General features: G+C 42.9%; 2 protein-coding genes across 11 annotated transcripts in view; one reads left to right on the top strand and one right to left on the bottom strand.

The window, feature by feature from the left end:
* The window catches only part of Ttll5 (tubulin tyrosine ligase like 5), a 228,348-nt gene extending 212,467 nt beyond the window's left edge, over nt 1-15,881 (bottom strand). For 9 of the 10 annotated variants that reach the window (XM_051196360.1, XM_051196363.1, XM_051196362.1 and 6 more), the window contains exons 1-3: nt 15,684-15,881; nt 14,088-14,259; nt 9,674-9,780 (exon numbers count right to left, since the gene is read on the bottom strand). In XM_051196360.1, the coding sequence (XP_051052317.1) occupies nt 9,674-9,780; nt 14,088-14,161 (181 nt within the window). In that variant the 5' untranslated portion in view covers nt 14,162-14,259; nt 15,684-15,881. Of the gene's footprint in view, nt 1-9,673; nt 9,781-14,087; nt 14,260-15,683 lie in introns of those variants that run through there. The other variant, XM_051196368.1, reaches the window with a different exon arrangement.
* A 129-nt stretch (nt 15,882-16,010) lies between these two features.
* Nucleotides 16,011-23,902, top strand: Erg28 (ergosterol biosynthesis 28 homolog). Its single transcript, XM_051196372.1, has 5 exons — nt 16,011-16,291; nt 18,573-18,733; nt 21,083-21,173; nt 23,518-23,636; nt 23,746-23,902. Exons 2-5 carry the CDS (start codon nt 18,601-18,603, stop codon nt 23,823-23,825), a joined length of 423 nt encoding a protein of 140 aa, XP_051052329.1. The 5' UTR covers nt 16,011-16,291; nt 18,573-18,600; the 3' UTR covers nt 23,826-23,902.
* The last annotated feature ends 891 nt before the right edge of the window (nt 23,903-24,793 follow it).

The raw sequence follows: 24,793 nt of genomic DNA, 5'->3' as shown, positions 1-24,793 counted from the left end.
AGAGAAACAGGGTACAAGCATGCGCATTTGTCTCTGTGCAGAACAGAATGCCAAGAGCAGTGCAGAGTGCTGTAGGGCGCTGTAGACTACAAACTGGGAGGCCTGGACTATCCTGCTAGACCCAAAAGACAGAAATGTTCCAAACTGATTAGAAACATGTCACAAAGAGTTTGAGTGGGCTCTCAAGGGACAAGTTGAGACAATCTACCATTAAAATGGCAGATAGACTGTAACATAAGCAACAGATAGACGGTAAATCCCATGCACAAGACAGAGAGGTGGTATGCTGGTTTGCTTCTGCTGCTGCAACAAACATGCTCAGCAGCCCCCACCGCACGGTAACACAGGCCCCACAAGTCTAGAGCAAGGCTGTGACAGGCAGCTGGGCTCCCTTCTGTGGGCTCCACGTGGGATCTGGGTCTTTCACTTTTCAGGTTCCAATGGCCACCACCTCCACTCAGTGCTTTATGGTCTATGCTCCCTTTCTTTCACTTTCAAAGGCAACAATGGCATGGCTAGTCTTTTTGCGCCTTGTGTCACTCAGCCCTGCTGGCTCCTCCTTCCATGTTAAAGAACCCTTTGGTTGCATTAAACTGGACACTCTGGGCTAATCCAGGGTAATCTTCTCACTTGCAGGTCAATCAATTAGCAACTTTAATTTCCCGTTACCATAAAGGTTAATATTCACATGTTCCAGAGATTAAGACACAGACACATCAGGGGGCTGACCATAAGTCACCCTCTGCTCCCACGAGTCAGACTTCTCTCGCATGCAAAACAAATTCGACCCACCCCAACATTCAACTCAACCCAAAGTCTAAAAAATCTCACCCAAATGTATCAGTTCAAAATCCTCAAATCTCAGCATCTAAATCAATATGATTCACCTTGGCACAAATCTACTCTCCATCAGTGGACCTGCAGCAAACTACTTGCTTCCCAAATACACTAACTAGAACTCCAGCTACATGGAGGCTGGCTCAAATTTGGAGACAATTTAAGGAGGAAAAAGAGTCACAGCATAGGTTTATAGAGTCAAAATCTGGCCAGTTAGACTCCTATTTTTTTCCAGCTCTTAGAAAGGAGCTCCGTGATTCGCATGAGCCCCCCCTCCCTGGGGTAACCCTACTCTTCCACAAGTCAGTGCATGTTTGCAGCTGAGCAGCTCTGTCATCCTGTCTCCTGCCCGTGGAATGTGGTGTTTCCACAGCTTTCATTTGATCCATATGCTATCCCCTTCAGTCCAAGTTGCCAATGTATTTGTTAGTAAAATGCTCTAAAGAATCCTGCAGGTCCCTTGCATGTGATAAAGGACCTCACTTAAGATGATAAAGGAGTCCTCCACAGAGCCTCCCTCAGTGACTCATGTCTAGGGACTCCAATCCTTGGATTATAGTCATCCTTTTCCATCCTGAGCCCCCAACAGGGCACCTAGTCCTTCCCACAGCCTCTTAATCTCACTCCTCTTCTTCCCTCCAAGGAACTTCTGAATTGTCTCCTTATCTTGTGGATTGACCAAGAACTTTAATTGCATCTATAAGCTCACTCCCCTTTGAAAACATCACAGTCACTGGTTATGGGAATGAGGAGATGGTCATCTTTGAGGGGGGGGGGTATTATTTTACCCTCTACAAATAGAAAAGCTATTATAGAAAATCCAGCTCATAAAAGTGCACAGAACTGAGAACTACGGATGTAGATCTCAGTTGACAGATGTTAGCAAGCACAAAGCCCTGAGCAGATCCCCAGCACTGCATAAACCAGGTATGGTGTGAGTATTTATAATCCCCACATTCAGAGGATAGAAGCAATAGGATCAGAAGCTCAAGGTCATCTTCAGCTACATATCAAGTTCAAGGCCAGTCTATGCTAACCCAGATTCAAAAGAAAATTAATAATTTTCTAAGACTGGGAAAATGTTCAGTAAGGCTTGCTGTGAAAATAGAATCTGAGCTCAAATATCCAACACTCACATAAAAGCTGGGCATGGCTCTCTGTGCTTAATCCAGAGTTGGGAGGTAGGGGCAAATGGATTCCAGAAATCAGTGACCAGCCAGCCTAGGCAAACCACCAGCCTGAGGTTCGGCGAGAGGCTGTAAAGGTAGGGGATGATAGAAGAAAATACCTAACATCTTTCCCAGGCCTCTGCAAAAACAAAACACACACACACACACACACACACACACACACACACACACACACAGATACATACACACACACAAATAAATAAATAAATATAGACAAAGACATGGGAAATTCCAACTTGCAAATACACTAAGAATAGTGACTCAGACAAGCATCGACAGGGTTAGGAAAGAGACTATTAGGAAACAGGACGTTCATACATCTCAAAGTATCACTCCAGAGAGTGTTTATAAAAAAGCAGGGGAGATACCCTTCACAAAGGAGCATTCTGATAACATTATCTTATAACCAAATGACCAAACTCACAGTCACTAGTAATACAAAATAATGCCATGTACTTCCCAACGCAATACACCGCCAAACATACAACTTCACCAAACAAATTCCTACACATTCAGAAAAATCTGGATCTAAGCATGTGGGAGAGAGGAGAATAACAATCAAACCTGAGACTATCTGGGTCTGGAAAGATGGCTCAGAAGGTAAGGATACATGCTGCTGAGTCTAAAGACATGAATTTAAATCCCCAGGGCCCACATGCACACCATGGCATACACACACACACACACACACACACACACACACACACACACACACACACACACACACACAGAGTTAATAAAAAATTAAATCTTTAAAACATAAAAAGAGTGTCTGTAAAAATGAGCCCCAAATTCTTGAAAGGCCAATGCCATGAAGGACAAAACTAAAAGAACTTGGGAAGCAGCTGCAGAGTAAAACAAACTAAAGAAATAATGACAATTAAACATCATCTTTGGTCAGACCCTGAACAGCAGAAAGATAAAAAGGAAAACTGCAGCAATGGGGAATTAGGGCCAGGGCTCACAGTCAAAGAACATCCCACCAGTGCCTCTCACTCCATCCTACAGCAGCCCCAGCTCTCAGGAGCCACCTGCTGGATAAGGAATCAGGACAGGAAGAATCCCGGCTACTTCTCAAACAGTTCAGAAACGGACACACACTAACAAGGCCAAAAGCTCATGTCACATAAAGACGATATACTCTTTCATCTTGCCTAAAGATATTTATGAAAGATCTAAGAAAATGAAAGAAAATTCAGATCTTTTACTTATCACAACTGCTGTCACCAACATCTCCACTCCTGCATGTACAAGACCCAAAACACGCCTGCCAGGTGTTTTGTGCCTGTAACCCCAACACTCAAGAGACTGGGGCAAGAAGACTCTAAGTTCAAAGCCAGGCTGAGGGACACAGCAAGACCTTACTCAGCAAAAGCTAAAATAAATTTTCAAACAACAGAGAAAGAGGCAAAGCATCAATAACTACACAATTTCTGCTCGAGGCAAGAATGATGCCCATGTCTGTGCTTGCCTCAGCACCAGGCCACTGGGAAAGTGACCGGAAAGGTACATTGGAAAATAGTGTGCTTACTTGAGGATGACAGAAGAAATAAGAGGGGATAACGCCAAAGCAGACCTCCCAGGACTGTCCCAATCCTGCCTACACTCTTTCATAAATTATTTAATAAGTCATTCTCTATCCTCAGTCCTCAGTTCTCTCCCATGTAAAATGAATTTACAGTAACATTAGTTACCTTACAGGGAAGCAACAAATGTTCTGTGAACCTATAGAACAGTTGCTACATAGTAATGTTATTTTTATATAGTGAAAAAAACAAGCATATAGTAAAATAAAGCTATGTACTTTAATACATACATAGTAAGTTATATACCTGATACAGCAAACAAATTATATTTCTTTTCAGAGGGGTGTGTGTGCATGTGTGTGTACAGAGTATGTGTGTGGTACATGTACTACATGTACATGTGTGAACAGGTGGGAGTGCCCAGAGGTCAGAGTCATGTGTCCTGCTCTATTACTCTCTGTCTTATTCCCTTGAGACAGGGTCCCTCACAACACTAATAATAATAATAATCCTGTTTTGCCCCATATAGTGCTGAGGTTACAAGAGCACACAGTCATGCCTGATTTTTATATAGATGCTGGGGATTCAAACTCATGACCTCATGCCTGCAAGCACTTTGACCTACTAAGCCATTTTCTCAAACTCCACTTAGGGGCCCAAGGACCAGATCCAACCTAAAGATACACTCTTTCACCAGCCTAAAGATATACACAAGTCTAGATTGCAAAGCTTTTCTCTAAAAACCTGGCCACCTTCCTGACAATTAACTTTATGTGTTGATGTGATTAAGCAACAGTATGTCCAGGCACGCAGTTAAACTACTGTTTCTGAGAGGGTCTAGCATTTATATTCGTGGACTGAGTAAAGCCAACTGCCATCTCCAATGGGGTGGGCATCACTCATTCCACTGAGGGATTAGTGAAAGATGTGTGAATGTTCTCATTCTCCTCCCTCCCCTCCTGCCACCACCTTTCCCTCTCTTTCCTCAGCTACACTCAAGCTACAATTGTAACTGCAAACCAAACCTACCCAACCATCCAAGAAATAATACTGAGTGAGCCCTTGTGTTCATCCATGTAAAAACAAGTGGCAGGAACTGATCCTTTGGCTACCAGCAAATTGCCAAATATCTTGCCTGTCAACCTTTGAAGAACCTTCATATCAGTTCTACAAGACTGAAATTTCTTCTCCCCTAAATGCTCACGTGTACCCCCAAAAAGCAACATGGAATGCTAGGACCCCTGTAAAGTTCATGGTTGGCTGCAATAGAGAAGATAAGAACAAGAAACCAACTGTTAACACAGAGGTTCCCTGACAATAGTGACATCCCTGAGGAGGCTAGAAAACCAGTATGAGCAGAGCTGAAGGGGTAGTTAAGGATACTGGCAGTTCCTGCAGAAGATTCAGGGTGGGTTCCCAACACTCACAGGGTAGTTACAATGAGGTGGTAACTTAGAATTCAGGGATCTGATGCCCTCTCCTAACCTAGACCCATACTTTACTCACACACCCCCACACACATGCACGCTCACGCACACACACAGTGCATCACATACAGACAAAACATTCAAGCATAAAAATTAGACTAAGAAATAAAAAATAGCATGGGTTTGTGAATGGTTAAATGGTGTTGTACACCTAAAATACCAGCACTTGGGAGACTGAGGCAAGAGGATCTAGAATGTAAGACCTACCCAGGCTACAGCATGGGAACCCAGAAGGAAGATATAAATGATACATTTGAGTTTCAAAGTATATGAATACAACCAGCAAGAGAGCTTAGCCATCTGAATTCGATCATAGGAACCCACATAGTGGAAGAGAATCAGTTCCTGAAAGTTGTCCTCTGACCATGCAGGTGTCCACACGAATGCTCTCTCTACATATATGTAAACACTTTTTTAAAGATACCATAATAAACTCCTCAACGGCTTCACAGTGGAGTTGTGTCCTACCATCAGAGGATTAGTTCTGCACCTGAGTTGTCCAGAACAGTATTCCCCAACCACATCTGACTAATGACCATTTGAAATGTGACCAGAATGACAAAGGACCAAACTTTTTATTTTACTTAACTTTAATTGACTAAATTAGAATTTTTACAATGGGCTACTTAATAAACTGGTACAGTGGCACAAGTCTGAAATCCACACTGAAGAGTGGAGGGAAGGGAGAAATTCAAAGTCATCTTTTAGCAAGGCCCAGGCCAGCATGGGCTATATGAAAATCTGTATCAAACACAAATAAACAAACAAACTTAAGATAAATACATAACATGGATGCCTGATTAAGTTTAGAAAACGGGCCAGGGTGTGGTTCCATGATCTGCAGGTCAAAGGCCCCGGGCTCACGCCCAGCACACAATACAAACACAAAGAAGGCTGGCCAGTTCCAGGAGGGACTGTATCACCCAGTGAGACCCTGTCTCACACACAAACAAATATTAGAAAACACTTTGAATAAACTCCGTGAATTTACTTTTTCAACTACAATGTTTATGAATGAAGTCTATAAACATAGATCAAATACTTCCAGAAAGAATTTTGTATCAAATTGAGATACCGCTGTAAATGTAAAAAGCATATTCAATTTAAAATAGTTTTTTATATTGAGTAAATGTGAAAAATTATTCCATTGGGATATCTTGGGTTAAATAAAATACATCATTAAAGCTAATTTCACCTTCCCAATTTAAAACTACACATGGAGCTTACATCACACTTTCAGTGCTAGTCTACAAAAATACAAATTCACTAAGTGGACACGTTGGGACACGTATACAATGATGCCCATTCAATGAGGTATTTAGTTTCAGTTGGAAACACGTGTGTACTACCACTAAAAAAAATCCTATTTACATGTGAAAGTACATACAATCGGGGAAGGGTTATGTGGAAGGGAAAGCCATATTCCTAAAGTATTTCACAAATAAAAGAAATTAAAAAGCATAGAAATAATGTGGAACCAAATTAAAACTTTCAAATATACAGAATTGTGAAGCCAGCATGCAACACGGGGGGATCAGCAGGACACAGCTAATGCCCCAGATAACTTCTCAGAGGGCTTTAACTACTTAAGACCTGAGCAGACTGCATGACCTACTATTTTAGAGAAGGAGAAAATATTACAGATCAATTGTATTTAATAGTTCATTTTAAAATGGCATACATTAGCAAAAGTCATTAAAACTGTCATTTACATAAAAGGTGGAAAAAGATAAACCTCAAAGAACTTAGGGAAATAAAAAACAAATTTAATAATATATAATGGGGCAAATTTAATAGCCTTTTCCTTCCTTTGTTTTTCTAGTTGGGTCTTGCTGCAAAGCACAGATTGTCCTCCAACTGAAAATCCTCCATAATGCTAGTTACAGACAGGAACCACCAGTATCCTTATCTATGGAAATGTGTACTAAAAAAGACTTGTGAGTTCTAGAGAACACTAATAGCTTGAACAGTGGAATGACAATGCTGATGAATATTATTTTCCACTAAATGGAAGTTACTCCAAGTGTGGGGTAGGGAGAGTCTGTTTATGACCATGGAATACAAAGATTTGGTTGTTGTTTGTTATAATACAAGCAGACCAAGCGAGCATATTTTGAGGGGATTATTACTTACATTCTTCTGCTGGGTTTACCCACACTTGCATTTTGATCAGATCATGTTTGAGGGATTTTTCTCAGCAGTCTTCAGGCATTAAGGCTTAAAGGAACATGAATAAACCCTGTTCCTTTAAAAGGTAACCTAGCAACTTGCTGAGGGGATTAGAGCACAAGGACCCTTGGGAAGACAGGAGCATTCAAATCCCCAAAGCAAGTCTACAGTTCTCTCTGACATTGCTTATTATGAGGTCATTTAAAAATAGAGCAGCCCCTGTTCGGCAAGAGCAATAAGCAGCCTAAGTTTTGATTGCCTGTTATGTACCAGACATTAAACAATCTCATTTGATCCTATGATGCCTGCGAGACAGAGACTGTCCCCATTTAACTAACAGTGAGATTGGCAAAGAGACTTGAAGTGATCTGTCCAAGAGGCACTACTTCATGCCAAGGCAGAGACATGAACTAACAACCAAGAACACAAGCATGGACTCTGCCATACCACCTGACAGTGCTGACCCATACCATCATGAGCTTTGCAAACAGCTGCAGCTTAACCTTGGGACTCAGAGCTCAGTCTGTCCACACCACAAAGCACAGTATGTCAGAGATGACATAGTTGGTGCTAACATTTAGGTAGAATTGCAAAGAAACTTGAACAAGCAAAACAGTCCTGAAGAAGGGCAAAGTATTCAGTTCCCCATTTCAAAACTTTAAGAAAGCTGAGCGTGGCAGTGCATGCAATTCCAGTACTCAGAGGCAGAGGCGGGACTGGAAGACAGATCAGCAAAGAAGAGCACTTGCTGGTCTGCAAGCAGCCAGCTCCAGTTCACAGCATGAGCTCAGTAGCTCACAAGCATCTTTAAATCCAGTTCCAGGGGCACTGCATACACACAGAGTGCATACACACATGCAGGAAAAACACTCAGACATATAAAATAAAATATACATTTTTTTTAAAGGATAATTAAGTGCCAGTAGTGGTGACGAATATCTTTAATCCCAGCACTCAAGAGGCAGAGAAAAGAAGATCCTTGAGTTTGAGGCCAGCCAGGTCTATAGAATGAGTTCCAGGACAGCCAGGGCTACACAGAGAAACCCAATCTCAAAAAACAAAACAACAAAAAGAAATAATTAAGTGTCTGGACTAATGCTATATTAACAGTACAGAAACAAACTTATAAATGGATAGTCAAGAGAGTTTGACAATAGTGCCATTCAATAGGAAAAGAATACTCTCTTGAACTAATTGTGCTAAGACAACTGTATTTCAACACATAAAAGAATGATGGTAGCCTCTACCTTACACTATAAAAAACTCAAGATGGATCAAAGATTATTCAGCTCTTAAGTATAAAACCTTAACCATAAATCACATAGAAGAATTCATCTTGGGTTAAACAGTAGCTTTGCAAACACAATTATTAACGATATAAAAAACAAAAAGAGTAAGTCAGATGCCATCAACACTAAAAAACCTGCTACTGAGGAGAAAATAGCTCACAGGAAGCAAAGCCTGCAAAAGTAAACTACAGAATAGGGGGAAATGGGAACCATACATTTGATAAAGATCTAATGCTCTCACAACTCAGTAACAACAAAGCTCGGTTTGTAAAATAGGGGCAAAGGCTGGAACAGATATTTCTTCCAAGAAACACAATAGCAAAAGACACATGCAAAGATTTCCAGTGTTGTCAAGCATTAAGGAAATGAAAATCAAAACTACAATGAGGTACCACTTCACAGTCTCCATAGGACTCTAATCTACGAAACAAAACGTCTAGCAGCTGATGGTTAAATAAATAGCCATTCAAGGGGATATTACATACTAGGATCGGAAGGACAATATGAATAGACAGACTGTGAAAGCATGCTACATGAGAGAAGTCAGACACAAAGGCTATGTCCGCTGACTCCATTAACAGTTCTCAACCTTCTTCATGCTGCACCCTTTAACACAGTTCCTCATGTGATGATGACTCCCAACCATAACGTTATTTTTGTTGTTACTTCATTACTGTAATTTTGCTACAGTTATGAATCGTAATGTAAACATTTTTGGAGATAAAGGTTTGACAAAGGTTGAGAACTACTAATTTATATGAAATACTCAGAATGGGAAAATCCATTGAAACAGAAATAGTAGTAGTTGCAAACCCTGGCAGTATAGAGGAAGAGAGAAGGGCTGCTAGAATGCATACAGGGCTCACTTGGTGGATGAAAATATGCTCAAACTAGACACTTGTGATAAATGTAAATGAATAAATGCCAATTAATTCTGCACTCTCAAATGGTTGAAATGGTAAATTCTGGTAAGTGCAAATAACTACAATTTGAAAAATAAACACATATACAATTCTGAGGAACTCGGGAAACAATTTAAGAAACTGTGAATAATATCTCAAGTAATAACCCAACGCATGCTCTCAAGATCAAGGCCTCTCTCTGTATGACAATTTTTTTCTAAAGTGGTCAGGGTCATGGCCAGACCCTCCTTCTATGGAAGGGGTTACACTCACCTCCAATTACTCGAATATTGCTGTCCTTTGTCAAAATAGCCTCAGCATGGAAAACCAAAACTGGAATTCTCCTGCAGCCTCCAGTCCACATGATACATGGGTGATCCCTACAGGCACAATATGACATTAATGAAGCCATTAATTCAAAGCTCAAAATCTGAATTAACGGCTGAACGATAACTATGGTTGTCCCTACCTCGTACCTGTAACTAAACAGAATTATCACATTATTTCACTTAACCCTCTGACCCACACTGGGAGCAGAAGTACAAGTGTCTTAGTCATTTGCCTGGGGCCATACAACTGTCACAGTAGAGATTTCAGTGACTGCCTTCTCCCAGGCCTGCTGAGCAATCACATTTCAATAGTTCTGTATCGTAGAGTGAGCAATTTAACCTTTAGAATGTAAGCTACTCCATTCCTTAAACAGAGTGAGACCCATTTCCTAAGATTCACTCTCTGAAAAGATTCACATCACCACAAAAGCCAGACCAAGACTGCAGGGCCAGGCTATACCTCCCCAATCCAAACTTACAGCTACCATACCCTGGCCGGGACACCAGTCTCAGAAACCAGGCAGCCTTGGGCCTTGCCTTGAGCTGCCAAAGCTTTCAGTGAAGAAAGCAAGCACTTTATCTAGCTCAGTCTGTTTTCCAGTAAAAGGAGCACGGATGCTTGCTGTTCTTGGTGTTGGAAGTAGACAAGAGCACCGGTATAAGTTAGTTTTCTATTGCTGTGAGCAAACACAACGACCAAACTTAACTTGGAAAGGAAGGTTTTCTTTCAGCTTCCTGTCCCGATGACAGCCCATCACTGAAGGAAGCCAAGACAGAAAATCAAGCAAGGCAGGGACCTGGAGGCAGGACTGAAGTCTGGCCGTGTAGGAGTGCTGCTTACTGGCTTACTCCTCCTGCCTTGCTCAGTCTGCTTCTTATGCAACTTTGGGGCAGACCCTTCTACATAAGGAAAATATCCCACAGATTTGCCTACAGACCATATGATGGAGGCATTTTCTCAACTGAAATTCCCTCTTCCTAGATGACCTTAACTTGTGTCAAGTTGATAAATAAATAAATAAAACACATAACCAACACAGTACCCATTTGTGAGAAATGGCATTTACAGAGTCTATATTTTTTTGAGCAAGATGGATGTTTTGTTTGTTTTTGTGCTTGTTTGTCTGTCTGTTTTTCAAGACAGCATTTCTCTATGTAGCCCTGGCTGTCCTGGAACTTGCTTTGTAGATCAAGCTGGCCTCTAACTCAGAGATATCCCCCTGCCTCTGCTTCCTGAGTGCTGGGATCAAATGTGTGCACCATCACTGCCTGGCGCAATATGGATTTTGTGTGTGTGGTTTGCTGGCTTTTTTATCTTAAACATGTGTAAAATGTAGGCATTGGCCCAGATGATTCCTCTTCTCTCTAAAGGCAGTTCCTTCTGTGTCAGCAGACAAGGGAAAAAGAGGCAGAGTGTCTGGAAAGTAGCCAAAAGTCCTTGACAATCTGGCACAAGCTACAGACTGGTACCACTGTGCCTTCACATTACAGACAATAGATTACACTGCAGTTGAGTGCCTCAGCACCACAATGGACAGATCCACAGCTGCAGAGAGCCAAGACCCTGACTTCCTGGGGAAGGCAAATCCCTGACAGAGCCTCTTTCCGCTCACAGCCAATGAAAAGACAAAAGAAGAGACTAATTATTAAGGTAATTATTAGTAAAGTAACCTAAAAAGCACTTCGGGTAGATGTTAAGCTGCATTAAAGCCATGTTCCCTGACAGAGCTCAATTTCAATAAAAAAAATAAACATTTTCTCTTAAAAAACAAAAATTGCAACACTCTTGACAGGTAATACTAAAGAAAAGAATTCAAACAGATTAGGAAAATAAAACTTGGAAGTACTTGGAGGTTTATCTATTTGCATCTTATGTGTACGAATGTTGGCCAGCATGCATGTGTGTGTACCACATGTGTGCCTGGTATCTTTGGAAGCCAGAAGGAGGAGTCACACCACCTAGAACTGGAGTTACAAAGCACTGTAAGCTATGCTCTGGGTGCTGGGAACTGAACCCAGGTCCTCTGAAAGAGCAGCCAGAGTCCTTAGCAGCACAGCCATCTCTCCAGCTCCATAACAACGTAAATGAATGATCTTTACTGAAACAGACCAACTGTGCGAGGCACTCTATGAAATTCTAAGACCATACTAGCTCCTGGGAGGCAGCCTACATCACCCTACATCACTCAGAGACGAGATGGGAAGCAGCTCCAGCATCTTGCTGCTCTGTCTTCCTCACACCAGCGCCCCACTAAAATGCCTTCCCTTGCTGCTGGCCTCTTACACTGACATAATGCCACCTTGCAGAATAGAAATTGACATTACTATTTTTTTTTTTTGTGACTAAAGAAGTCTTCCATCAAGTTCTTACATGGAAGTGTCCACAGCTACATACAAATTTGTGTTTGAGGTGCCCAGGCTACAGAACAGTTCTGTATATTTGTTATCTGAAATAATGCTATGTAAAACAAGGACAGAGTCATAGTCAGCTTCAGTCACCCATATAACAGACCCGGAAAAAAAATTCAGAATTGAAGCCAACAGTGACAGGCTGTTTGGTGTTCCTAAGCCTGATGCAGGACTGCAAGGGTTAATGCTTTAATAAAGCCTGAAGATCTGATCAGATTTGACAGATGTCAATAGACATGCAACAACTCGACGTCTTTAGATGGTGTACGCCCTTCTAACTTCTACTGCTCTAAATGTGAAGAAAGATGTTGAGTTCCTGCCCTGACTTTCCCTTCGTGACAGAGTGTCATCTGGACACAAAAGCTGAAATAAACACTGCTTCCCCCTATTGCTTTTTGTCACAGGGTTTTATCACAGCATCAGAACTCCTGAGTCAGCTTCCCAGGGTATAAAGCAAGTATCTAATAGACCAGCACATAAGGTGATAAAATCGGAGTAACCACAAAAAAAAAAAAAAAAAAAAAAAAAAGACAGAGAAAAAGAACAATTTTGGCTGGCATTTAAAACTTTGTAAAACGAGTAAAAGACAGTACAATGAAAGGAAAATAGTACATGAAGACAGAGGGAATTACCTATTTAATTGTCTGAAAGAGAGTGACCCAAATACACTGTCAAATCTTCATCATTTGCTATGAACTAATGATGATGTCTTTCCTCAAAACTCAATGCTTCAACTATTTTTCAAATAATATTAATCTTCTACCTTATAAAGTCTACCATGCATGCAACAACCAATGACTTACATTTATATGGTGCTTCACGATTTTATATCAAGAAATTCCACACATAGTATTATGTTTGAGCCTAATCACATCTCTTCAAAATAGCCTGGGAGTTATTCAGGTTATAAAGTACATATTCTAAAGGACTAAGAAACACATCTTAAGTTAGGAGTGGTGGCCATGCACACCTATAATCCCAAGTACTCAGGAAGCTGAGGCAGGAGGATTATTATGCATTTGAGGCCAGTCTGAGTTACCTAGTAAGTTCCAGGCCATCCTGACCTTCAGATTGTGTTTATATATTTGTTTACAAATATACATGCATGCATATGTGTATACATTTATGAAAGGATAGTAACAAAAAAAAGACATGAATTTGGAAAGGGAGAGTGGAAGGAGAGGGAGAAATGATATAAATACAGTATACATATATGAAAGCTTAAATATATATCTAAATAAATTAAATAAGCTATCTTAATATTAAATCAGCTTTTCTCTTTTGCATCAAGTAAAAATACAGGAAGCAAAACTCTTCAAAATCCAGAAGGGCTAAGCTCAGACAAAGGGGCCAGGAAGATGGTTCCACAGGAAAAAGTACTTGTTTGTAAGACATGAGTTCAACTCCAAAACCCACACAAAAAGGGAAGAAGAAGAAGAAAAAAAAAAAAAAAAAAAAAAAAGCCAGACGCAGGGACTAAAGAGCTGGCTCTACAGTTAAGAGAGCTTCCTGCTCCTACAGAGGACCCAGATATTTCCCAGAATTCCATCAAGGGGCTTCTGTAACTCCAGCTCCAGGGATCCCATGCTCTCCGGCCTCCTCTGGAACCTGCATACCCATGGTGCACATACACTCAAACAGGCATATGCAAGTCTTTAAAAATACGTAAATACAGTTTTTAAAGCCAGGTCAGGGGAGCACAGCAACAGGGATGAGACCCTACCTCAAAAGCAAGGGTGGGGGGGAGTGTTTCACCCAAGCTCCTGCCCAACCTTTCCAACAGCTAAAGGTGATATTCACTCACAAGCCTGGAGACACATGGCCCAGCCTTTCAGTTTCTGGCAGCTGATGGGAAGTGAGCTTCAATCACAGATGGACAACACCAAAGCAGGGATACTGGATACAAGTAAAAGAAACTACTTCCACCCTAAAGGCTTGCTATCACTTACTCTTGGTTTACCAGGTCCTCATCCTCTGAGGATGATGCTGTTTCCTCCAGGTCCCGGGCCATCACAACAGGCATTTCCTTTAGGGTTTGTCATGCAGTCAACACACAGAGGCCTCAGAGACCTTTCTTCCTTGAAGTTTCACTGGACCAGACAATTTGGATGGCAAAGACTCCTGTAAGAAAATCAAAGGATTTCAAATACAACGAAGTTGGGCACTTCAGGATTTTGTGCATAACCTTTAAAACAAATGAAAAGGAATACATTCCTAAGTATTATTCAATCTCTGGAAGCTCACCCTCTGTCCCAGCACACTTCATATGCCACAAAAAATTCAAGAATTGTTTTTTCTTTTTTCTTTTATTTTCATTTTTTTTTTTTTTTTTTTTTTGAGACAGGGTTTCTCTGTGTAGCCCCAGTAATCCTGGAACTCATTCTGGAGACCAGGCTGGCCTCAAACTCTTGAGATTTACCTGCCTTTGCCTCCTGAGTGCTGGGATTAAAAACATTGACTACCATGTCCTGCTTACAATTTTTTTTTTCAAACACAGTATCGCTGAGGTATTTAAAAGGCTGTTACTAAATTTGAGTTCCTCACTTTTCCTATACAGTAAACGTAGCATGCACCAAGAAGGATAGGCTTTAGGGGACTCTGACATGGAATTTAGCCAATTCTTTGCTAGACAAATGTGACCAGGGTCAAAATAAAAATCCAAGGTTCAAAACACTTGTACTATTTATACAGACTCTACCACAAGCATACAGACATGATGTTATGCTTCTAGGAAAACCTATGCAACTTAATTTTTAATAAAAGTGTAATGAAAATGTTTCCTCTTGACAGGGATGATTTAAATAGCTGGGGGGGTAGTCAAACACTCTTAATAATTATTCTGTTACTAAAAATCACACATTTTAATCCGAATCTAAAGTAGACACTAAAATTAAGAAATTTCCAACTCTGCATTTCTAACTTCAAACTCTTCCTACGGAGGGAAAGTTCATGTTCACTGTCGTAGAAGAAATAGAAACACATAGTAAAAACACTCATCACTCAAAGATAATTAAGTTTTTTTTGTATGTCTGTGCGTTTTCATATACGCTAAGACTCTAAACAAACGAAAACAACTGTATCAAGCAGCAACAGCAACTAACCCCGACTCTACTCATCTTCCGCAGAAGTGGTTAGTACCTAACAATCTCAGTGATTCTTTCCGGATGATTCCTAAGAGAATTTCTCGATCTTTCCCAAAATGCTTGAGATCTTTTAAGTTAAACTAAAACCTCCAAGCAGGAAGGATATCCACCTTCCCTTGGCTCCCTGGTGAGCAGGACGAGACCGGGTGCTCTGACCACAAGAGATACGATGCCAAGAGAAGTCCTCGCCCCTACGGGGATCTGCCGCCAGCTCCACCCCAGCTCACCCCAACCCCAGGCAGCTCCGCAGGTGCTACGCCGGCAAGGACGCGGCGACTGCCGCAGCGCTTCTGCCCAGCACGCCCGGAAGCCAACAGCTGCTGCGGGGCTTGGAGGGAAGCGCAGCGGCGCTCGCCCAGCCTTGGAGCGCACCTCCCCGGAGCGCGCCCGACAGGCGTTTACCTGTCTCATCTTCTCATGGCTCGGGGCGGGCAGGCGGGGACAGCGCTCTGCTTCACCTCCCTCCTCCTTCCCCAGCCGGAATCAACGCAGCCGCCGAAGGCTGCTTCCCCCGTTACTACAACAACCAACAAGCAACCGCCCGCTCGGAGCCACTGCGCAGGCGCCTGCCAGCGGCGCGAACAACGCTCGGCTGCGGGCGCAGACGGATGGCGTCACCACGACGCGCCCAGGCGCCGGCGCAGAGCCAGGCTGTTGCCAGAAGGATTTCTTGGCTTCTTTTCTTCCCGCGATCTCCCCACCCCTAAAAGGCTGACTCCAAACCCAGAGTTTCGCCGACGGGTTTACCGCGTGAGCGGAGCAGCGGGGAGAGGCTTAGGCGGCGGCAACCGCTGATTGGCAGCCAAGGGGTTCACTCCCTATCGCCTGCTCGAACTGAACCAGCCCAGCCAATCGGAGTGAGGGCTGACAGGAACGACCCAATCCCAGAGCTGGGCTGAGGGTGGGGGCGGGGACAAGTGGCCCTGGCGGACTTGGCACTGGCGCTGTCCTGGGGGAGCTGGTTTGTGGATGTTGCTGATACTCTTGCTGCAGTAGTACTGGGTCCTCAGGTAGGAGAATTTGGAATGCGGTGTAGGTGTTCGTGGTGCGTACGAATGAGACTATATGCAGAATTTAGGAAAATGGGGGTTGCCTGGAAAGCTGCCTTTCTGGGGGGAAAGGAGTCTAGAAACGATGTCCAAGGGGGATGCAAGAAAAATGGAGAGGGTTTGGTAAAATCTGGGGACGGATGAATGAACGAGAGCATTCACTGTGAATCTAAGCTCTGCGCAAGATCTTTCTCTTTTTCTCATGTAACCCTTGAGATAGATGTTTATATCCCCATTTTACGAGTGAGAAAACTGAGGCTATGGAGTCTCGATGACTCACCTGAGACCCTAGAGCTGAGTGGTGGAGCTAGGATAGGAATCCCTCTTTATTGATTGATAATTAGCATTGCATCGATGCTGAACTGGGCCTGAACAAAATTTGAGAATTGATGTAAACCCCGCCACTCCCACCACCTCAAAACTCCAGGGAAATGGTTTTGAGGAGTTGGTAAAGCAATACAGAAACACTGTGGTTGGGTCTTCATCAGCTCTCTGCTGAGATTTCTAAGATTTGTAGAATAGAAGGAATGTGTTCTTCGTTCTGTTAAAAGGGAGTATGTGTATGCAGCTTCTTTTTTTTAACTAACCCAAACTGAGTCTGGTGTTGAGAGAAAAAAATAAAGAGAAGTAGATCTTGGTGCCTGTGAGGTCCAGCAGACCCCATATCTTTAGACTGTGTTTAGGGCCTCTGTTTGCCCTGGACTCAGGATTCCTTTCCTGAAGTCCTTTTTGGATTTTCATCAATTTAATATCTGTCTGTGCTGGGTAGTATGGAATCATACTGAAACATGACCTCAGTGATAAAGGCAGCCTGATAGTTTCTTACAACTTTCAGGCCAAAGAAGTTAGTCTGCAAACAGGTAAATGAAGAGCCAAAATAATGATGATGATGACGACCATGATAAATTATCTCTATCGGATACATTTAGACCAAACTGGTGGAAATCGATACTCAGCAAAGCTTGATCTAAACAAAAAGTATAGAAACTAGCTCTTCTGCCATCTGAAGTGTTTCTGGTATGTTTAGCTTCCTCAAAAAAAAAAAAAAAAAATGGGAACTTTGCTGCACATGGTGGCAAATGGCTTTAATCCCAGTAGTCAGGAAGAAGAGGCAGATGGATCTCTTGTGAGTTCAAGGCCACCCTGGTCAATGTAATGAGTTCCAGACTAGCCAGGGCTGCATAGTAAAACTCTGTCTCAAAACAAGTAAATATTTTTTTCAGGATGGAAATATCAAAATGTTCTCAGGGAGGTAGTATTTCCACAGAGTCCAACAGACCATGGCACTCTGCCATATATTAGCCATGTAACCTAAGCAAATCACTTAACTGTTTCTTCTGAACTCCATCTGTAAAATGGAAATACTAATAGTGTCTGCTATCCTTATGTAAGGAGTCATTGGAATACCATGTTAGATATGTGGGGCAAGTATAGGAAACAAGAGCCCCACTGATAACTAGTGTGGTTTTTCCTAAAGACTTCCATGGAAGTCTTTAAAGAAAAAAAAAAAAAGTTTAGCTTGTTTTAGTTTATGCCGCATGATGTATCTGGGAGCCAAGCATAGAAAAACTAAGAACACCCGTTGGGCAATCACACCATAGTTTCCACTCAGATGGATGACACAGCTTCTATAAGTTTGGAAGGATGTGTCTTCAGTATCCAGGTATCTGAGTAGGGCCACCTTGGAGCCACTTGCATTGCAAAGGAATGGCATGAAGAGATAAAGGCATAGTACTGATTCCAGACAAGGGGAGGGAATTCTGACTTACAGCAGCAATGTGCTTGTGAGATTACTGGGACAAAGGTAACTGCATGCAACTTGCTGGAAGGTGTGCTGTTCATTCAGGATCATTAAAGTGACTGAGCATTGGCAGCAACTCAAGCTTTACCCAGAAATCCATTCTATTACTTTGTAGAAATACTAGTACATTTCTTCTGTTCCCCTTCTTGCCCTTTCTTTCCTGCTGCAATTTCCACCCATTGCATTCTTTTTTTAGCCTCTGTTACTTTGAACAAAGGTCAGCATACCTCTGTTTAGGGTAAATATTCCTAGGCACCTTATGAAGTAAAAGTGATGTGGCAAGCAAATAGGGTGGGCCCAACGAACTTGGAGAGGAATCTGTGAAGTGTTCCTCTGGTGTCACTAAGGCCAGCTCTCGTGAGTGGGACACAGGTTAGCCACAGGTGAGAGAGCATGTGATTGATGAGGAAGTACCTTCATTATGCCCTCTTTGTTTTCAAGGCAGAGCACCCTCTCTTTGAGGGGAATCATGAGCCGCTTCCTGAACGTGTTACGGAGCTGGCTGGTTATGGTATCCATCATAGCCATGGGGAATACGCTCCAGAGCTTCCGAGACCACACCTTTCTCTATGAAAAGCTCTACACTGGCAAGCCAAACCTTGGTAAGAAGTTAAAAGAACTGGCTGGGCACTGTAGCATATGCCTGTAACCCCAGCAGGGCAGGAGGATACGGCAAGAAGATTGAGAGTTCAAAGCCAAACTGGACAACTTGATGAGATCTTGTGTCAAAAATAAATTTATTACTAGGCATGGTGGTGTATGCCTTTAATCCCAGCACTTGGGAGGCAGAAGCAGAACTCTGTGAGTTTGAGGCCAACATGGTCTACAAAGTGAGTTCCAGGACAGCCAGGGCTGTTATAGAGAGAAACCCTGTCTCAACAGCCCCCCCCCAAATTAATTAAAATAACAGAAAGAAAAGAATTTAAAGAAGTGTATTCTATGTAGCGCTGGCCTAGCTGTTAATTCCCAAACTGGGCTATATGTCTGAACAACCCAGGCTACTTTAAGCCTATCAAAACACAGGTACTTATTTCCATCTCCAAATCTAATTATTAAACCTGGCTGGAAATCTAGTTCTAGAAATATCCAGGTGGTTCTGATGCCTAATCCAGTCTTGGTAGCCACTAGAGTAATAGAATGAATGTGTGGGACACACTTGATCTTTTTTTCCCAATTGTCTCTGGACACCTCCCCATTCATTTGACACTATGAACAATTTATGTGTTCAGAAGCATGTGCATAAGGACAAGTAAGGAAACAGAATGACATATTGACTCTGAGATGCTACTAGAAAGCCATAAGGAGGCATTTTACTGTATCTCAGTGCCCACATCGGAAATCAGGGCATGGCACACATGGGTCATAGTCTGTGTAGCACTTAGACAGTTACCCATCCAAGATTACCCCAAACGGAGCTGTGGTCCCTGGGTTAATACTCCAGATCCCTCTGAGTCCTTCTGTCCAAGTAAAACTCCCAGCTCGCAGTGGCCTTTCCCAAAGCACTTAGCTCTGCACCGCATATCTGTGCTCTGCAGCTGGCACCTCACCCCGTTGACACTGGGGTACTTGGAGCTGCAGCACTGATTGACAGCAGCTGACAGCTCTGTCACATTTATAGCTAACCCAGATCCAGGCTCTGACCTACTCATTCCTCTGCAACATCTAGGCAGAAATGGAGTTAAGTAGGCTGAGGCTTATTTTGAACAAAGATCAAATATAATGGGAGTCAAGAACCTGGAAAAGGGATCAGAAGCATGGGGGGGGGGGGCAGAACAGTGCTCTAGATGGCCCACACATGTAACCTTTGACTTGATCCTTGTCAGGTTTCGAGTATCTCACACTAAATTTCTTGAGTCTTCATTAGAAAAGCTGTCAACTTGGTTTCTGAAGAATGTGTGGCCAAATGACTGACATTTCAGATTATTTTCTCATTACCATCTAAAAGATGTTCAGTGTGAATTTAGTAGAGTCGTCTCCATTTCCAAAGGCTAAAGAATTTTTAAAGCCCAAGTGAATGTCAATAAACCATTGATTGTCAGCTTTGTCCATTGTTTTGGTTTTGCTTTTTGCTTTGTTTGTTTGTTTGTTTACACCCAGTGCTGGGAATCAAACCCAAGACATCTTATCTTGCATGCTAGGCCAATGCTTAACAACTGAACTACTTCCAGAATTTATTTATTTACTTGCTTACTTGCTTGCTTACTTAAATCATTTATTTGTTTTCCTCTGTAAGAGAGAGATCAGCAAAGAACTAGCTATGCTTTAACAATTTGGACATTTGGATCCACAGAGTGCTTCAGTTCATTGACTCTACATTTAGGTCTTGAAAGCAGGGAGTTTCTAGAAAATACTCATGCCAGGACTCATCTCTAGAGAATCTAATATAATCTGTCAGGTGTCCAGAGCTTGGGGATTTTATAAAACTCCTTCAGGTGATACAGAAAGTGCTCAGGGTCAAGAGCCGCTGTTATGGTGAAATGTGACTCATATTTTCAGGGCAAGATATTTAATACAACAGCATCATGATGAAGCCACCAAGAATAGAGGCCCCAGAAAACCCCAGAGAAATAGAATTTTCTCTGCTTCCGGGTGCACAAGAAGCCATCCTGGCTTGAGTACTGTCCCAACAGAGCAGATCTTAGACCTCTGCAAGCCTGTGTCTTGAATGCATCTACATTGGTGCTGGCATCTGGTCTCCCTAGCAGTCTGCAAAGGCTATTGGTCCTGCTAGGCATCTGTGTGTTCAGACCATCTCTGCAACATTCCCTTCCAGCTGTAGGCATCTGAAGGGGGCTGAGCAGCACTCAGAATTCCTTCTGTTCTGACCCCAGGGGCCCCCACAGGGAGGTCAGGCTCCATACCTTCTGTGACTCACCAGGCAAGCAGACTAGTTTAGGACAAAGCTCACCTCAGCCTTCCCCTTCTCACCGCTCTTGTTTTCTACTACGCAGTGAATGGCCTTCAAGCCCGGACCTTTGGGATCTGGACGCTGCTCTCATCTGTGATTCGCTGCCTCTGCGCCATTGACATCCACAACAAAACGTATGTCAGGGAAAGAAGGCCTTTGGCTTCCTTTTGCCAGTCAGGCTCTTCAAGGGTGCACCACCCTGCTTTGGGGACCTGTTAAATCACTTTACTGCATTGGCATAGGGCATAGAAAATGAAAGTCCTATTGGACCATTCTGTCCAGTCCTAAAATACCTATAGGCCTAACAAGTCAAAGCGAATGACGTTTCCATTTTCCAGTGGCCTGCATCATACCTCTTAACTGGAACCCACCTTTCTTCTACTCAGTTGTACTCAGTTTTAGCCTTGGAGTTTTGTTTTGGTTTCATTTCTCAGTGCTGCTGGATTAAATGAAGCTCAGTCCTGAGCTACATCCCTAGTGGCATACATATCTTTTACTCTTTCCTCATTAATCGGGAATGACCAGAAATTCACAAAGGAGAGAAACTCACAAGTAAGCCAAAAGAGGCCCAGGAAGAGGTCAGTCAGTAAGGGAAACCTGTCCTGCCTTCCCTGCATAAGCAGGTGCAGGCCATCCTAGCCTCTTGTCTAGTTGATGCCATACCCTGTCCTGGACACTGGAGGGGGCTCAAGCTTTCTTCCCTGCAGTAATAGATGTCTTCGAAACAGCCATTGCTCAGTTCACTGGGTGAAGCTGTCAGAAGGTCGACCTTGCACTGATTTTTTTTTTATCTTGTCCCTCCCCTCAGCATCTACAGAAGAGAGGAAGCAATAATGTTTATGGCTCCTCTCTGATTTTGCCAAGAGCTTTCACCTAGATGACCTTGCCTTAGTCTCTTAGCAACCCCTGGAGGGAGAAGATAGTGATTTTCATTAGAAGATAGTGATTTTCATTACTGAATTTGTATTATAAATATTAAAAATTCAATTAATTTAAGCAGAGGGAGACTGACTCAAGTGGGATTTGAAGCAAGACTATTAGCCCTTTGATCTTTCCATCTTTATTTTTAAATTTTTTTTTAACTTGAAACTGGATTACATGTCCTAGATTGAACACATATTTTTAGAAGCAGTATGGTTTAGTGGAAACTGCCTGGGGTCAAGAATGAAGACAAGCAAAACATTCTGCTGTTGCTGGTAACTGGGTTTATTACTTACTCTCTCTGTACCTTGGTCACCATCTTAAAAAAAAAAAAAAATGATAATAGCTGAAGGGAGGATTGGATAATCATTTTGAGGATCTTTTACCACCTTGAAGAGTTGGTGCTAGGCATAAGGGATGCAGTTTCTGTTTGCTGTGCATTTAGAGTGAACAGAAAATTCATACTCACCCTCACCCCTATTCCAATCAGTTTTGCCTCCTCTGGCCCAGAGCAGTTGGTGATTGCTGTCATGTCTAGCTTAGGTCTGATCCATGGACCTCATCTGACATGCATCCTGAACTGACTCCATCCCTAACCAGGAACTCAAAATCATCATACACACACGTGTGTACAAACACATACACACACACACACCAACATACACCAGTATGATAACCATTAATGACACTGGATACTTGAAAAGGAGAGGGAGGAGAAGGCAGTCAGGGGTGGCTAAGGGTGCACAGATTTTCCCACTTCTGTAATGTTTATTTCTTAGACTATAAAAGTATCCAGCTGGGGATCTAGCTCAGCATCAAAATGCTTACCAGGCATTCATGAGGCCCTGAATTTGATCCCCAGAACAGGAAAAAAGGAATTGGAACCAAAAGTGTCCAAATGATAAACCTTGTAGGGCTGAGTCTTGGTCACACTGTGCTTTGTTACAGTTTACTATCTACTTGGTGTGCATCCTAGTTTTTTTCATAGTTTACAGAAACAAAAAAGACACCGTAAATTCAAATGGTCAGCCACCAACCACCTCAATGTCAAAACTGAAGACAAGTTCTCTTCCTCAGGAGCTGTTGCATGTCCTCCTCAGATTTTAGGCCAAGACATAAAGTAGCAAACCTGTACTACAAGAGCATCTCAGGCCTCTTGCTACTCAGAATGTTCACTTATGGTTCCATCATACAAACGCTGGCTGACACATGGCCAGACACCTGCTAGGGTAGGCTTAGGCTAGCAGTTTGTACTGAGTACATAAGTATCTTGGTCCAAAATTGTTGCATTGCCCAAGACTGCCATCCAGATTCCCCCATAGCTGAGTTCTCTCTACTTAGCTAAACAGGCCCACTGAGGCTGCTTGGCCCATGCCTCAGAAATCTCCGCTTTTGCCCCAGGAGAGAAGAACTTGATGTGATTAAATAGCCAGGTGTTACTGAGGAGCATGTGTCCTCTCAAGTCATGTCACTCATGTCATGTCAGCTGCCACCCTCTGCAGTTTGCCACCAAACATGCAGTGACTTTGGTTTCCATTTCTGCCTGTTCCCTTGCAGACTCTATCACATCACACTGTGGACATTCCTCCTCGCCCTGGGACACTTCCTCTCCGAGCTGTTTGTGTTTGGGACAGCAGCTCCCACAGTTGGCGTGCTGGCACCCCTGATGGTGGCAAGTGAGCACCCTAGACCCCTGCAGCGGTGGGACTGGCGTGGGGCACAGGTTTGCTGGGCTTGCAGGGTGCAGTTTTTATGTCCACCATTAATCTTTTCTATGTCTTGAAGGTCTCTCAATCCTGGGTATGCTGGTTGGGCTCCGGTATCTAGAAGCAGAACCAGTCTCCAGGCAGAAGAAGAGAAACTGAAACTGAGGCCCGACCTTGCCACCTCCAAAAATGTCACCGTCTTCCGCCTCTGCTCTCTTCGTTCTTCATCCTCTGTCCTTAGATCGTGTCTTTTCACCTGGGTCATTATCTCCTTCATCTGTTTCTACATTTTTTAAGATATTCATACAGAAACATTATGTAACATGTGTACTTTAGAGTCGTTTAAGAAACATTCTGTTACTCCATCCACATCAAGAAGCCCTCAGAAGCACCCGCACGTGCCCTCTCCTAGCTGGACCCTCCCCCCTCCAGGCTCCCTTTTCCAGGCTTCCACTTTTCCTTTTATCTCCATTCCTTGATTTGACCTGTGTGGCGGCAACATGAGAACTGTGAAACTCAAGCTGCTGCCTGCCCAGAGCAGCTGCACCCAAGGACTGCTTCAAGGGGTTGTTCACACATACTGGGCTCCTTTCTGCTGCTGGACCCGAGACTCTGAACCATCCAAGGGATGGGCAGTTCTTCCGAGAAGGACTGCCCTCTGTGTGAGCAGAACCAGCCTTCTCTTTTATCTCCAGGTGGATAAGGTTAGAAGAGTCTGGGCTGTTTTTAGACCTTTTGGTCAGTTGTATTTGTGTAATGCGTTTTATAATAAATAGAAAAAAATCTATTCTGATCAGCCTGTGTACTTTGACCTTTCCTGAGAGCCTCTTTACCCTCCATGAGCCCGGACACTGGACCATCATACCTTTTAGCATCTTTACACCCACTGTAGATAGCAGGACAGCTCAAGACCCAGGGATGCCTGGCCGCCTCCAGCTCCTCCTCGCTGTCGCTCCTTTACTTGTGTTCTTGATGCCAAATCTTCTCTTCTTTCATATTCACCTTGAGGATTCTACTTCAACCTCTCAACAGTTATGCCCTTTCCCATTTTCTTCCCAAAGAAGCAAATTCTTGAGAACAGATAGAGAAAGTAGAACAAAGAAGCCTAAGAGAAACAGCTGTGAGTG

Source organism: Phodopus roborovskii, unplaced genomic scaffold, assembly GCF_943737965.1.
Source record: "Phodopus roborovskii unplaced genomic scaffold, PHOROB, whole genome shotgun sequence".
Taxonomy (NCBI): domain Eukaryota; kingdom Metazoa; phylum Chordata; class Mammalia; order Rodentia; family Cricetidae; genus Phodopus; species Phodopus roborovskii.
Note: the sequence above shows the minus strand (reverse complement) of the source record. Positions and strands in the feature narration are given on the sequence as shown.